Genomic DNA, 13,577 nt, shown 5'->3' on the forward strand with positions numbered 1-13,577 from the left:
TCCCCAGTACACTCACTCCGCGTTCACTTGCCGTCTTGAGATACTGTCAGCAGTACGGTACAGTCTCCCAACTCAGGCAGACAGTTCAAGTGGCAGTGTCTTAGAACTGAAGAGAGGGGCTTCAAAACGTTTGTGGGGAAAAACGGAATGAAAAGATAATGGAATTTTCCCACAAACGTTTTGAAGTCTCTTTGTGATAAAGCGCGGCTCTGCTCCACTCTGAAAGAAACAACTTCACGACAACTTCAAGATGTCCCGAGCTCAAAGGCAGAACACATTTAACAGAACATGTCTTCAAGAGTGTGCGCCACATCACACAGGAGACAAGTACGGAATATTTTAAGCCTCAAAAAACCTAGAGAAAGAGAAGCAACAGCTATGCATGGGCTACGTGCCTGCAAGCCCTGCGTCAAGGGCTAGAGAGAACCTTAATTTGTACTTATTGGGCCTTCTGGAGAGCTCTGTGCTGTAAAAACAAGCATCGAGCATCAGAGAGCAACAGGTCCGATGGGTACAAGCAGCTCAGTAGCGACTGGAAACAATAGCACAATTTCAAAAACTCAAAGGTGAACATGAGCTGCTAGAATGGATGACAGATGCAGCAAAATTCGGTTATTTTGAAAACAAGAAAAATGTGGTTCTTCATCAGAAGAAGGGAATGCTGTGGTTCTGTAGGATAAGCACTGGACTGCGAAGCGCAAGGTCAGCAGTTCGAGGACACCCAGCTGTTCCATAGGAGAAAGATGAGGCTTTCTGTTCCTGTAGATTTACAGTCACGAAAACTCTAAACAGGTGGCTATGGGGTTGGAATAAACTCGATAGCACTTAACAATTACAACAAATAATCATAAGCAAGGCGTTTCCAGAAGTGAAGCTGGGAATCAAAGATATTATGACACCATGGCTCGGACTTGTCGCCGGTCCCTTGGCTTTAATCAGTGGCTCCTTCGGACGGAACTGTAACCACCAGGTGAGATGGTATTTCCAGGACCCATGAAAGCCATTTGAAGGAGAATGTGCAAATTCCTACCCAGCACTGTGTTCAACAGTTGCTGTTGTTGTGAAGTGCCGTCAAGTCGGTTCCGACCCATAGCGACCCTGTACAGGGTTTCCAAGGGTGTAAATCTTTACGGGAGTAGAAAGCCTCATCTTTCTCCCGCGGAGCGGCTGGTAGTTTCGAACCGCTGAACTTAAGGTTCGCAGCCCGATTCGTAAGCACTACGCTACAGTTAGCCAATCATTAAGAATTCCAGCTAATGTCAAGACCAAACTCCCTCACGAGGCCGCTCTTTCTTGTGTATGAATGTATGTTTACTTGTTCCCCCGCTTGCCAAAGGATACTGAATCAACACGCCTGTCCACGTAGCATTTTAAAGAAGTCGGTGAAATCTTTCAATTTCACACATAAAATACCTCAGATCAGGGGCACTTCATCAGTTTGTCCTGCCAGCCAAGTCCCCACAGCTTTTCCTCCGACTCAGGTTACCTGGCTCAGAGAGAGCACCAAGCCAGGAAGGTCACACTGGCCCTCTGTTCCAGCAGAGAGCGCATCCTCAGCACAGCAGTGCCCTCTAGTGGCAGCCCCAAGACATGCGTGGCTGCAGACAGCTGCCAGCATTTACAAGTCAGGTGAGCAGAGACTCTCCAAGTAATGAGAAAGAAACTGAGGCCCTCAAGGCAGAACATTTGTGAGGTGGAAAGTGAAAAGGGCAGTATGGATGCCATCACTGATTAACCAATAATTACAATGCGCCAGAGCCGGAAGCAGCATAGTCTGTTAATGACAAACTGAGCCAAGAGCAGTTCATTATCCCCAATTTACAGAGAAGGAGGCAGGCCCGAGGGCACTGGGCTGCCATTGCACTTGGTCCCAGGAAGTCAGGCGGGGCCCCTAATCTCTTCACTCTAGTCTGTGCAGCTTCCTTTTTGAGCTGGAACAACTGGCACACAGGTGACACACTGGGTGTGGAAGCAAAGACTCTCATGTTTGTTTCGGAACAGTTCAGGTTATCAGGTAAACGGCCACTGAATGGAAGTGGCAGTTAACAAGGGGCAGCAAAACCCAGTTCAGGTGAAATCAACAAACACTCAACCTGGTCCTGCCTCTTTATAAAGGCCTGGTACCAATCCTCAGTCCCCAGACTCACGGAGAGAGAGTTTCCCTTTTGTACAGCCTATTTGTAATGTCATTTGCTAAAAGTCTCAATACGTTTGTGGATTAATGTAGCTAAGTAATGACTTTGTGCTGAGAGTGTGTAAACCAGTTGCTCAGACTTGTCGCAGGACTTTATGCATTGACACGTGGCTCCTTCTGATATCAAGCACATTGTTAGCGTCAGAGTGGTGAGCTCAGCTAGTGTGGGGCCCAAATGCCCCTGTGAGGCTGTTCAAAGTAGTGCTGTAGGATAAGCACTCGACCTCAAGGTCGGTGGTTCAAACTCATCAGCTACTCCTCAGAAACTTTATACAGGGTCACTGTGAGTTGGAACTGACTCAACGGCACTTCACAACAACACAATCCTCACTGAACCTAAACCTCCCCGACTCCGTGATGACCACATAAGGGCATGTTCCCTGGAAGATGCACAGCTAGCTGCATAGTTCAAACACATACTAGGGGTGTTTTCTGACCTTGCCACTCACTAGCGTCTTATCACTGGGTGATGATTCTATGCTTCGTTCAGGAGGGCAAGACTGTCCCATAATTCCGTATGCACAGAAACCTAAAACAGCTCTGAAATGCCAAATATTTTTATTTTCCAAACTTGGAACCAAGCATGCCTTTGCCAATGACCCCTGGCCTGAGACTACTGATCCCTCTCCCGGGAGGGCTTGCACACGTGACTGTGTATCTTAAACACCTCTGGCTACGGGATGCTGCCCAGACTTTATGAGTGCTCCCTAGCATGCAGGTCAGGCACCATGCTCTCTTGCTAAGATTTGGGGGGGAAATGCTGACTTCCAAAGTACACTTGTCTCCAAGGGTTACCTATAAAAGAGTGGATTTGTGTTATTTGTATTGTTACCCTGCTTCATCAAGAAATGGAGAAAACCACACCTAGACAAGAGACTCAAACATAGGCCCTCTCAACTCTGAGTCTTATGCACGTAACCATTTTTTACACTGGCCTGAACATACTGTCTGAACCCCTCTACCACATCCCTATAACCAGAGCGCCATCTTGAGAACAGCTTCTTGGAAATGCCTGGGTGACACCTAACAGGACAAAAAAGAACACATTTGTTGGTGCCATCAAGTAGTGTCAAGAGACCAGTCATTGAACGCACACGGACATCTGCCTACTTCAGGTACTGCCTTAAAGAGACAAGACCTGCTGAGTAAGTAAGAGTGGGGTTGCCTCGTAATGCAAGCCTCTCCTCCGTCAGCTCTTCTGCACACAGAAATGAAACCAAGCAGGTCCACTGAGTCACTATTCACTTAACACACACTTCCTCCCTGCCCCGCCCTGCGTGTGCTACGAAACCAAAATCAGCCAAAGTTTCACTTTTGTACGAACTTCCCATTCAAGCACCCGCACCTTACATTTTGGGGGTGCCCAGTTGTGGTGCTGTAGGGTCAGCACTGGACTGCAAATGACAAGGTCAGCAGTTCAAGCTCACCAGCAGCTCCTCGGAGACCCTGTACAGGGTCGCTATGAAGTCAGAATCGACTCAACCGTCCCTTCACAACAAGAAGCTAGAAACGGATCTACTGGGTTTCTGACTTTGCTGTCGGAGAAACTTGAGCTTTTACTTATTGCTAAATCAGTAGTATTTGGGTGACAGAACAAAGGAAGACTGAGCAATTAAGCAACGTCTTTTCAAATTTTGCTAGACCTCAGCAGGTGGCCAACAGGGGACTCTTTCTGTGAGAAGGATGTTTTATCATTCTACAGGTCTGGTGTTTGGGGTGTTTGGCATCACAGGGAGAATATCCAACACACCCTCTCCTCACTTATCAGCTATCTCTTTACCCGACATTTTGCATCTAGGAAAACTAAAAAAAAATTTACTATTGGACTATTTTGTACACATTGTTGTTGTTAAGTGCCATCGAGTCTGTTCCAACCAAGCAACCTTGTATAGGGTTCTCAAGGAGCAGCTTGAACCCCGACTTTGCAGTTCAAATGACTTGGCAGTCTGACGCATTAGTTCTTGTACCCAATAGTGTGGCGTTATAGGATAAGCCCTGGACTGCTAACTGCAAAGTCAGTGGTTCAAACCCACGGGCCACTTCCCTATACAGGGTCGCCATGAGTCGGAGCAGACTCGACGGCCCTCAACAACGACAACAAACACCTGCCTAGCAGTGCTGCTGCATCACACTTGCCGGGCTGGTTGCTCAGTGGTTCGCCTCGGCAGGTATGTGTCGATGCAGCCTTCCTTTCCTTTGTGATCAGGGCTGACGGGCCTCCATTCTCCTGATTGCTGGCCCTTAGCCCTGTTGCTAAGTTAGGAGAGGGTGCATTAGTAGGAGAAGCACTGAACTGCAAATGGCAAGGCTGGCGGTTCAAATCCACCAGCCGCTCCTCAAATATTCTATAGAGGGACACTATGAGTCAGAACTGACTTGAGGGCATTTAACAACTACAACAACAACAAAAACAACCTGAAAAAGAAAAAAGAAATCCAAAAAAAGAAATACTCTGAGTTCCTATTTTTATAATTGACCTCCTACTTATCTTAGGGTGCATCACACTAAGTGAGTCGCTGAATTTGTCCTCAAACTACATCAGTCCATGAATGACCTGATCCATTGCAAGGCCGAGGAATCAATGCCCGAAGCAGCTGCAGACAGGTGGGCTGAGATTCCTGGTGGGCAGGAGGCCACCTCAGAGAAGTATTGTGTCTGTTTGCACTTAACCACTCTTCAGGTGACTTGGAGACCTGGTGTGCTGCCACAGGATAAGCACTGGATGGCTAACTACAGGGTCAATCCCACCTGTCACTCCTTGGAAACCCTATACAGGGTCACTGTGAGTCAGAACTGACTCGACAGCACTTATGACAACAGATGACTAAGCTCCCAAATGAGAAACGGAGGCATCTGTGCCCATAAAGATGCCAATCTTGGCAACCATAGTGTAAAACTGTGTGTGTGTGTGTGTGGGGGGGTATCTCCGTTAGCAGTTCTTTTCCTTCAAGTGACAGACAGCTGTGCCCTCCAGAGCCCTGCATCCGCCCAGGCATGTCCATTTACACGCTCCTGTGCTGTCTGATGAGCTCAGAAGATGAGCAGAGAAGAGGCCAAAAGACAATGGCTGGGCTTCTGGCCAGGCTCTCAGGCCCATGAGGTACAGGGCACCCCTGTTAAAGGGCAATGAAGGAGGCACAAACCACCTGCAGCTGCAGGCCTTTGAGGGACTGAGGGAGAAGGGGGCCATTGAGCCCCGGTCAGCACAGCTGCTGGAGGGGCCAACCTGCTCCCCCGCCCTCTGTCCCCATCTTCATTACTCTCCACTGGAGCCGAAGACGCTGTTTCTTTACTTCTTGAATTTCTAAATTAGGATTCCATTTTTTTCTTAAAGAACATAATTATTCTTAATATGGAAAGATAATTCATAAATGGCTTCTAGAACATTCTACCCTTGTTGTTGTTAAGTGCCGTCGAGTTGGTTCCATCCCATAGTGACCCTGTATAGGATTTCTGAGGAGCAGCTGGTGAGCTTGAACCACCAACCTTGCAGTTCAAACGGCTTTGCAGTCTTGCGCATTAACCCACAGCATCACACCATGACTCTAGGATTCTACACTTGAGTTGGTAAAAATGGATCTTTAAAAACAACTCTGACATCACACAAAAGCAAAACAAAACCAAGAAGCGAACCGCGACTGAGTGGATTCTGACTCACAGCAAGCGACCTTCGAAGTACACAGGCTCGTCTTCCTCCCATGGGACAGCTGCTGGGCTTGAACCACTGGCCTTGCAGTCAGTAGCCTAAGGCTTAACCCACTCTGCCACCAGGGCTCCTTTCAGCTGCCTGTTGTTGCTGTTGCTAAGTGTCATCGAGTCAGTTCCAACTCTTATGGATTTCTGAGGAGCAGCTGGTGGGCTTGAACTGCTGACCTTATGGTTCACAGTCCAATGCTGATCCACAGAGCTACATCAGAAGTCCTTTAGTTGCCTAAGTACAACAAATGTCTTACCAAAACAAAGACATAATAAATTGTGGGGGAATCCTGGTGTGGCATTGTAGGAAAATCACTAGACTGCTAATTGCAAGGTAGGTGGTTCAAACCCACCAGCTGCTTCCCAGAAACCCTAAACAGAACTGCTATGAGTCGGAAGCAAGCTGACAGCACTTATCAACACCAGCAACAATTGTTGTTGTTGTTGTTGTTAAGTGCCTTCAAGTCGGTTCCGACCCATAGCGACCCTGTACAGGGTTTCCGAGGGTGTAAATCCTTACGGGAGTAGAAAGCCTCATCTTTCTCCCGCGGAGCAGCTGGTAGTTTCGAACTGCTGACCTTATGGTTCGCAGCCCGATTCGTAACCACTACGCTACCAGAGCTCCTTAGCAACAATTGTAATAAATGTAAATAAACAGACATATGTACGTGTTGTTGCTGTTGTCGGCCACCATGGACTTGACTATGACTCGCCGCGATCCTGCACACAACAGCACACAGCTCTGCCTGGCGCTGCACCATCCTCACCACTGGTAAATGGAAGCCCATTGTTGCGTCCACCGTGTCCGTATGTAATTCTCCATTCCCAGCTCATCGTCGGGCACCGTCAGCTTAGGGAGTCCAGCCTCTGCTGCCTCCTACTTTGTGGTCAGCCCACCCTGGTCACCGTGGTGCGGGACCACAGGCTCCTCGCAGGCAGCCTTGGGGTGAGGGCTTCATGTTAGTAGACACTGGTCCTGGGAGTGTCCACGTCCCATCCGCTGGTTCACAATGCCACACGTATTGGGCTAGTAAGTCTTCACTCAGCATGTCTTCCCACTTCCCTTTCATTTGGACGAAGGGAAGTTAGTGTAGCTTCAACCTTCCCTACACCACAGCCAAATCCTTCCAGAGGGAAATTATGAAATGACTTCTGCTTCTTACAAAAACAAGTAACCACTGCAAACTTGCTTTATAAATGAAAGTCCCCACCAGAGTTCAGGGGTGCATGCTGTGAACAGCTGGGCACATATTCTCGCAAATGTTTTTCCACATGAGAAACATATACTCTTTGGGGGAGATGATTTTTATAAGATGTAATTGTTCTCTATCTGCTGTTCCTTTATATTACTTACTTGTGGTTTTTCTCAACAATATTTGCACGTGCCTTTTCAAACCAATAAAAATCTCTTCCGCTACATCTGACTGGCTTAGTAGAGTCTTGTGGATTTGGATTACATACTTTTGTCATTACAGAGTTTATCTTATGCTGACTTCTTTCTAAAATACTCATTTTGTTTCCCCATTTATTTCCAGCTTGCTTCTACACCTTCTCTATGGCAAACCTTCCTAACACACTACTCATGTCTTGCGTTTCAGGTAACATTTTTTATTTTGATGTCCTATTGATTCCTTCATGGTACAGGGTTTGCTTTGATTAACCTTACCAACTTTGCTCCTTGCTTCACAAGCCAAGCTTGCGCTGCAATTTCCTCTTTGCATAGCAGATCCAAACCATTCTCAGCCATTTAGTCAACAAAATGTTTCCTTAAAGCACCACTACCGGTTTTCAATGAAAAGGTAATAAGGCCATATGCATCATGTATATTGCAAAACACTTTCTCCTGTGGACTGACATCCAACCCAACTTCCTGTTCTTTACAACAAAGACGCCCACTTACAAAGTGGCCTCATAATTACCGTAATTACTTTCTACATATAAAGATTCATGTCCACTGTATTCAGACTCAAGCACATTAACTACTTGGCACCAAATTGGATGGCTATTCCCAACGGTTTCCTTTCCTTGCACCTTCCCCAACCTAAACAGCTCAGTGTCTGCCCCTAGGGCTGGGGTGGTGGCTGTCCCCGCTGCTGGTAGAAAAGGAAATGAGACTCCCCCTCCCATACACAAGTACAGAAAGCACATCAGTCCACCAGTACTTGAGCCAAAGAACAGAGAAGTGAGTGGAAACCCTTTCATCACATCACACCTAGTACATTTCATGGTTCTGTGAAGGTTTCGAACCATAAGGAAAACTGATACCCATGCTTCCAATCTCACAATAACTCAGAGACACTGACCCCACCTTCTCCTCTCCTTTCTCTGTAGTTTTTCCCTGGCTTTTATCTTCTTTTACTTAAAGAACCTTGCTAAGAAGCATGCATTAACACCAAAACAGGGTTTCGAACTGGCTCTTCCCAGTTCAGGCATGGCTGCTGAGGAAAACTAGAATTTGTGAAACGTGCGTACATCAGAAGGATAACGGGAATAAGAAAAAGGACAAGTTCATGCCCTACGAGAACCCTCATCCCCCACCTAGAAAACAAGGGCAGTGAGCACGCTGCAAATGCCCTCATGGCCTCAGTGAGAATGGTGGCGGCTGACTGCCCCCTCGGGCTGCATCACTCTCCACCGTCCTTGTGATAATCTAATCGCCTACAACCGGCTCCTGAAAGGACTCACTATCCTCTTCAGGGGCCTCAAAACTCTTCCTGCTTCAGTTACTATGCCAGTATACCCACTTCTGTACACAAATTTGGATCTGTTCTTATTATAGTGTATCAGCCATGACTGAACCCGTTTGAACCGGTTTGAAGCCATCTACCAAATGATCGTTCCTGAAGGTACCTGTACATTTATCCTTCAGGGAACGCAGAAAACAGAGAGAGACTCAAAGTACAATATGTAAAAACAGAATTCCACAACAATGACACCAGAAGTATTTGGAGCTTACCGGATTCCATGAGGTGAAGTGCCATGGTCACTGACAGGAGGGGAAATGTGTGTCATCAGAACACAGTCAGACTCCACAGTCAGCAGCCCATTCACCTGAGAACCGGCTCACCTCAGATGATTGCTTGAGGAGACTGAAACCTGAGGCCTTACACGTCCCCCTCAACACCAGGGGTGAAGAGAGCGTTTCTGTTCCAGATGCATCACCGTGGCTTACCGCCAACTTCCCTGGCTGCTATAGGCTACCCTGCGTGACTCTGAATTCCTCACCCCCACAGATGGCAGCTACGGCACCCTTGCTCTCACTTCCACTTCCGGATCCTACTTATCGGGAAGTCTGTCCTGCATTCTGTTTGGTCTCACAGCGTTAGGCCTGAAACCCTGGTAACAGAATAACCTTCCTTATTCCGTAATGAGAAAATGGGTCCTGTGGGGAACTGGGCAAACTACAATTTGTGTAACAGCACCACCAACCAAGAAAGAACTCTACTGCTTGAAAGTGAACTGTCACGAGGGTCGAGTTTTCACGAGTCAGGAAACTAAGCAGTCCCTACCATACACTACCTAGGCGGGCGGGAGAGCAGCATGCTAAGAAGATTGTTTAAGCATTCCAAAGGCAGACACATTTTAAGCAGACTCTCAAAACACACAGGTTTAAGCCCCACCAGCAATATCTTCACAGGAGAATGTAACTAAAAATGAGCTGCTTGCAAAAGCAAACTCACAGAGCCTCTCATGAGGTCCTATGTAGACTTGGGTGTTTAGTATGTCTGAGCTGGGGGCTGGGACAGCCGGGAGGTGCATGCTTCCACACCCTGCTTTCTAACATGGGGGGAAGAAGTACCGATTTATCGACACAGACGCCCATATTGCTCTATGTATTTCTGTACTTGTTTGTTTCTGTCTTCCTCCCTCCCACCTTTTCCCCTCACTCCACGAGCACACATTGCCACAGGGCTCCACATCAGAAGGGGTGCCATCTGGCCCTCGTGAACAGCATCAAGCAGACCCCACAGAGCCAGCTGCCCAGGCCACCTTTTACCCATGACCGCCTACCAATGCCTCAAGCACACACGGATCCCCAAGTGAACTCATGACCTTCCCCACCGAGCCCCTCCCATTTGCATCTGGCAAGGGACAGAGATCTGGAGGACCATCTTTCTGAATCTCAAAAGTGCCTCAGTGCCTGCGGGACTCTACACTCATGGAGGAAGAGGGGCTGTGTGCTGGCGGCCAGGAGGCAGGCTTGCGGGGTGTGCCCACCGACTGCTTGAATGATTATATATTCCTGAGGCGTTTTGGTGCACATCCAAAAACAACAACAACAACAACAACAAACAAAACAGAGAGAACAGAAGCAAATACTGTTGAATGATGAAGCATGCAGGGGATTGTAATCATTGCAATGAAACGAATACAATAGGATGAGTGTAAAACTGATGTTCCCCCATGTAATATCAATCAATTCACAATAAAAACTTTGGTTCCAATCATCTTCTTCCTGTCATGGTCTTCCACCTCCCAAACAGAGTCTGGCCCAGGGCTCTCACAACTCACAGAGAAACATGGAAACATCACCTTGTTATGCTTCCTCAAAGGAGCCCTGGTGGTGCAGTGGCTTAAACGCTGGGCTGCTAACCATGAAGTCAGCAATTTACACCCATCATCTGCTCCGAGGGAGAGAGATGAGGCTTTGTGCTCCGGTCAAGATTTACAGCCTGGGAAGCCGTAAGGTGCAGTTCCACCCTGCCCTACGGGGTCCCTGTGAGGCGGCAGTAACTCAGTGGTAGTGGGCCTGGTTTGGAGTTCTTCTCGTATGACACTGTGGGGTAAGCACTCAATCTCAAGGTCAGTTTGGGCTGCAAAGTCGGAAGTTCAAACTCACCAGCCACTCTTTGGAAACCCTATACAGGGTTGCCCTGTGTCAGAACCGACTTGACAGCAATCAACAATTACTTTTTAGTAACCAAAAAGTTGGCAGTTTGAAGCCAGCAGATGCTCCAAGGTTCAGGTGTGGGTACAGATTTACAGCCCTGTAGGGCTGACGGCAGTGGATTTTAGGGCATCCCAGCCAAGTTCTTGCTGCTCGTCTGATGATGGCTTCCCCGCTGGACTGCCAGTCTCCATGGCAAAGGCCCAGCCCTGAGCATGCTGGATCCTCAGTGACTATGCAGCGAATGAACGCGCCCACACTGCAGAGCCCCCAGGCCATCCTTGTCCCTGGGGGTTCCTTAAAAGGCCTGCTCCGTACAGCCACCTGGTACCAGGCAGTGAGAAGCCAGAGGCCCCGGTGCTCTGTGCAGTTCTGGGAGGAGAGTTTCCATCCAAATACAGGAAGTGATTGGCATTGGCATTTTGGGTCTCTACCCTGGTGTGGCGCCGTGGGCTAAGGCATCAGACTGCAAAGTCGTTTGAACTGCAAGGCTCAGTGGTTCAAGCTCACTGTTGTTGTTGTTAAGTGCCGTTGAGTCGGTCCCGACCCACAGTGATCCTGTATAGGGTTTCCAAGGAGCAGCTGGTGAGCTTGAACTGTCGACCTTGCAGTTCAAACGGCTTTGCAGTTTGGTGCATTAAACCACAGTGCCACACCAGGACTCCTGGGAAATCATATACAGGGTTGCTATGGGTCGGAATCAACTCAACAGCACTTAACAACAACAACAACAACCCAAAGTGGAACCGCAGATATCACTCCATTGTCTTGTATCATGTAAGTGTGTCAGGTTCCAAGAGACAGGCATGCAAACCTCTAGACACGGGTAACACTAACCTCCGTACTACATCTTGGTCACCCCACCGGCTGGTCTCCAATCCTCCTATTTATTCCATGTCTGCCTGCTGTCACTCACTCAAACACTTCCTGCTTACCAGCTCCAGGGGGCTGGACTGTGCACTGCAGGCCTTTCCTAACCTCAGCATTAGAAGGTGCCGTCTGCCTCTTTCCCAACCAGCACCAAGCTCTCCAGTGAGTCTCCTGAGGCGGGCCCAACTGTCTTCGACACATTTGCTCATGGTGACAGAACAACCAGCATGGAGTCTGACAACGCTCCTTCTGATTCTTGATCTGAAACCCTGTGATGACCTGCCCCAGGAGGACAAGTAGTGGGCCAAACTGACCTGCTGGACGTCCTGCTGGAAGACACACAGCTGCAGCCGCTGGTGCAGCCGGACCTTGCGGTGCTGCCAGATGTTCTCCAGCTGCCGCTGGTGGTGGAGCACCTCGTGGATGACATCGAGGACATGGTGCACGGCCTTGGAGTAGTTGGCCGAGGCTGTCAGGGAGTCCGAGCTGCCGGGAGTCAAGGGCCGCTGAAGCTTGTCGAGGAGAGACTTTCCATCCTGGCTCACCTGCGAGCCAAGGCGAGGGGGTTAGCGGTTACTGCAGACTTATGCTCTGTGCAGACAAGGCTGCAGGTGCAGACATGGTCACTAGTACACACATGTCCACATAGTCACGTTCACACACATAGTCAGACGTGCACACATGCGTACACACAAACTTACAGGCAGGTAAATCACTAGTGCATGGATTTACATACATATCACATGCCTCCAGACACCAAGAATCACACGCACACACATGCATACGTATGTGTACAAAAAAAAAAAAAAAAACCCCACACGTGGCTGTGTCACTAGTAAACTCATTTACACACATGTTCACATGTACATATGCATCCACAACCACACTTACTTGCATATATATTCAGACATGCACACATGTGTCTTCATGTACACACACAAACTCACCTGCGGGTGTATCACGAGGACATACATTTACACATATGTTCACAGGCAAACAGGCACTTACATAAATGTGTTCACAAACATACACACATGTACACAATACATTCACATGCATGTATGCTCACTAGCGCACATATACACACACACATACATATTTTCATGAATACACACATATACCCACTCACATGCGTGCACACGCACTAGTGCACACATCTACGCTCACAATCACACACTTGCATGCACACACAGTCAATCGCAGATATATTCACAAATCCATATGTGGGGGCTTCAAAAAGTTCATGGAAGGACAGAATTGAAAAGTCATGGAAATTTCCCACACATTCTTTGAAGCCCTCTCATACATACACACACTTTCACATGTGTTCACAAGCACACATTCACAATCACACGCATGCATGTGCCTACAAACATACACTCACGTGCACACAAATGTAGACATACAAACACCCTCAAGCAGAAACACTGACAACTACATACGAGTGGGCTTTGAAAAGTTCGTGGAAAACTTGAAATTAAAGAGAATGAAACTTTCCCAGAAACTTCTGGAAGCCTCTCATATACACAATCACATCCATACACACAGTCACAAACGAATTTTCATATGCAAACACATTCTCACACACAGGTTTATTTAAAGGTGTATTTAAAAATATATATATGAAAATAAATTTTAAGCAAATCTATGTTATACAACGATACCACAAAACCAAATGTGAGCAGACATGGAGCTGAAACAAAGGATCATCCACTCACAGTGACACGGTCACTAAGGCAGATACTGTTCTCCATGAACACACATGTTGTTTTGCCTTCAATGACATACATCAGTTGATTGATAACGACACTTAAAAACTATGTTGCTGGAGTCTGCCAAATTGTTAAAATAATTTTTCTCTCTCAAGATAGTATGTGAATACAAGACGAGATCTTACAATGGAGCAAAATGTTAATGCTGTACACACAA

The 13,577-nt window shown here is 47.6% G+C and overlaps 1 protein-coding gene across 1 annotated transcript in view; it reads right to left on the minus strand.

Annotated features, from left to right (window-relative positions):
- Positions 1–13,577, minus strand: part of TRIO (trio Rho guanine nucleotide exchange factor) — a 275,442-nt gene that overhangs the window by 205,845 nt on the left and 56,020 nt on the right. The window contains exon 8 of the mRNA XM_006874154.1: positions 11,963–12,193. Within this exon, the coding sequence (XP_006874216.1) occupies positions 11,963–12,193 (231 nt within the window). The remainder of the gene's footprint in view (positions 1–11,962; positions 12,194–13,577) is intronic.

The sequence above is a fragment of the Chrysochloris asiatica genome, unplaced genomic scaffold (genome assembly GCF_000296735.1).
Source record: "Chrysochloris asiatica unplaced genomic scaffold, ChrAsi1.0 scaffold00264, whole genome shotgun sequence".
In the NCBI taxonomy this organism is placed as follows: Eukaryota; Metazoa; Chordata; class Mammalia; order Afrosoricida; family Chrysochloridae; genus Chrysochloris; species Chrysochloris asiatica.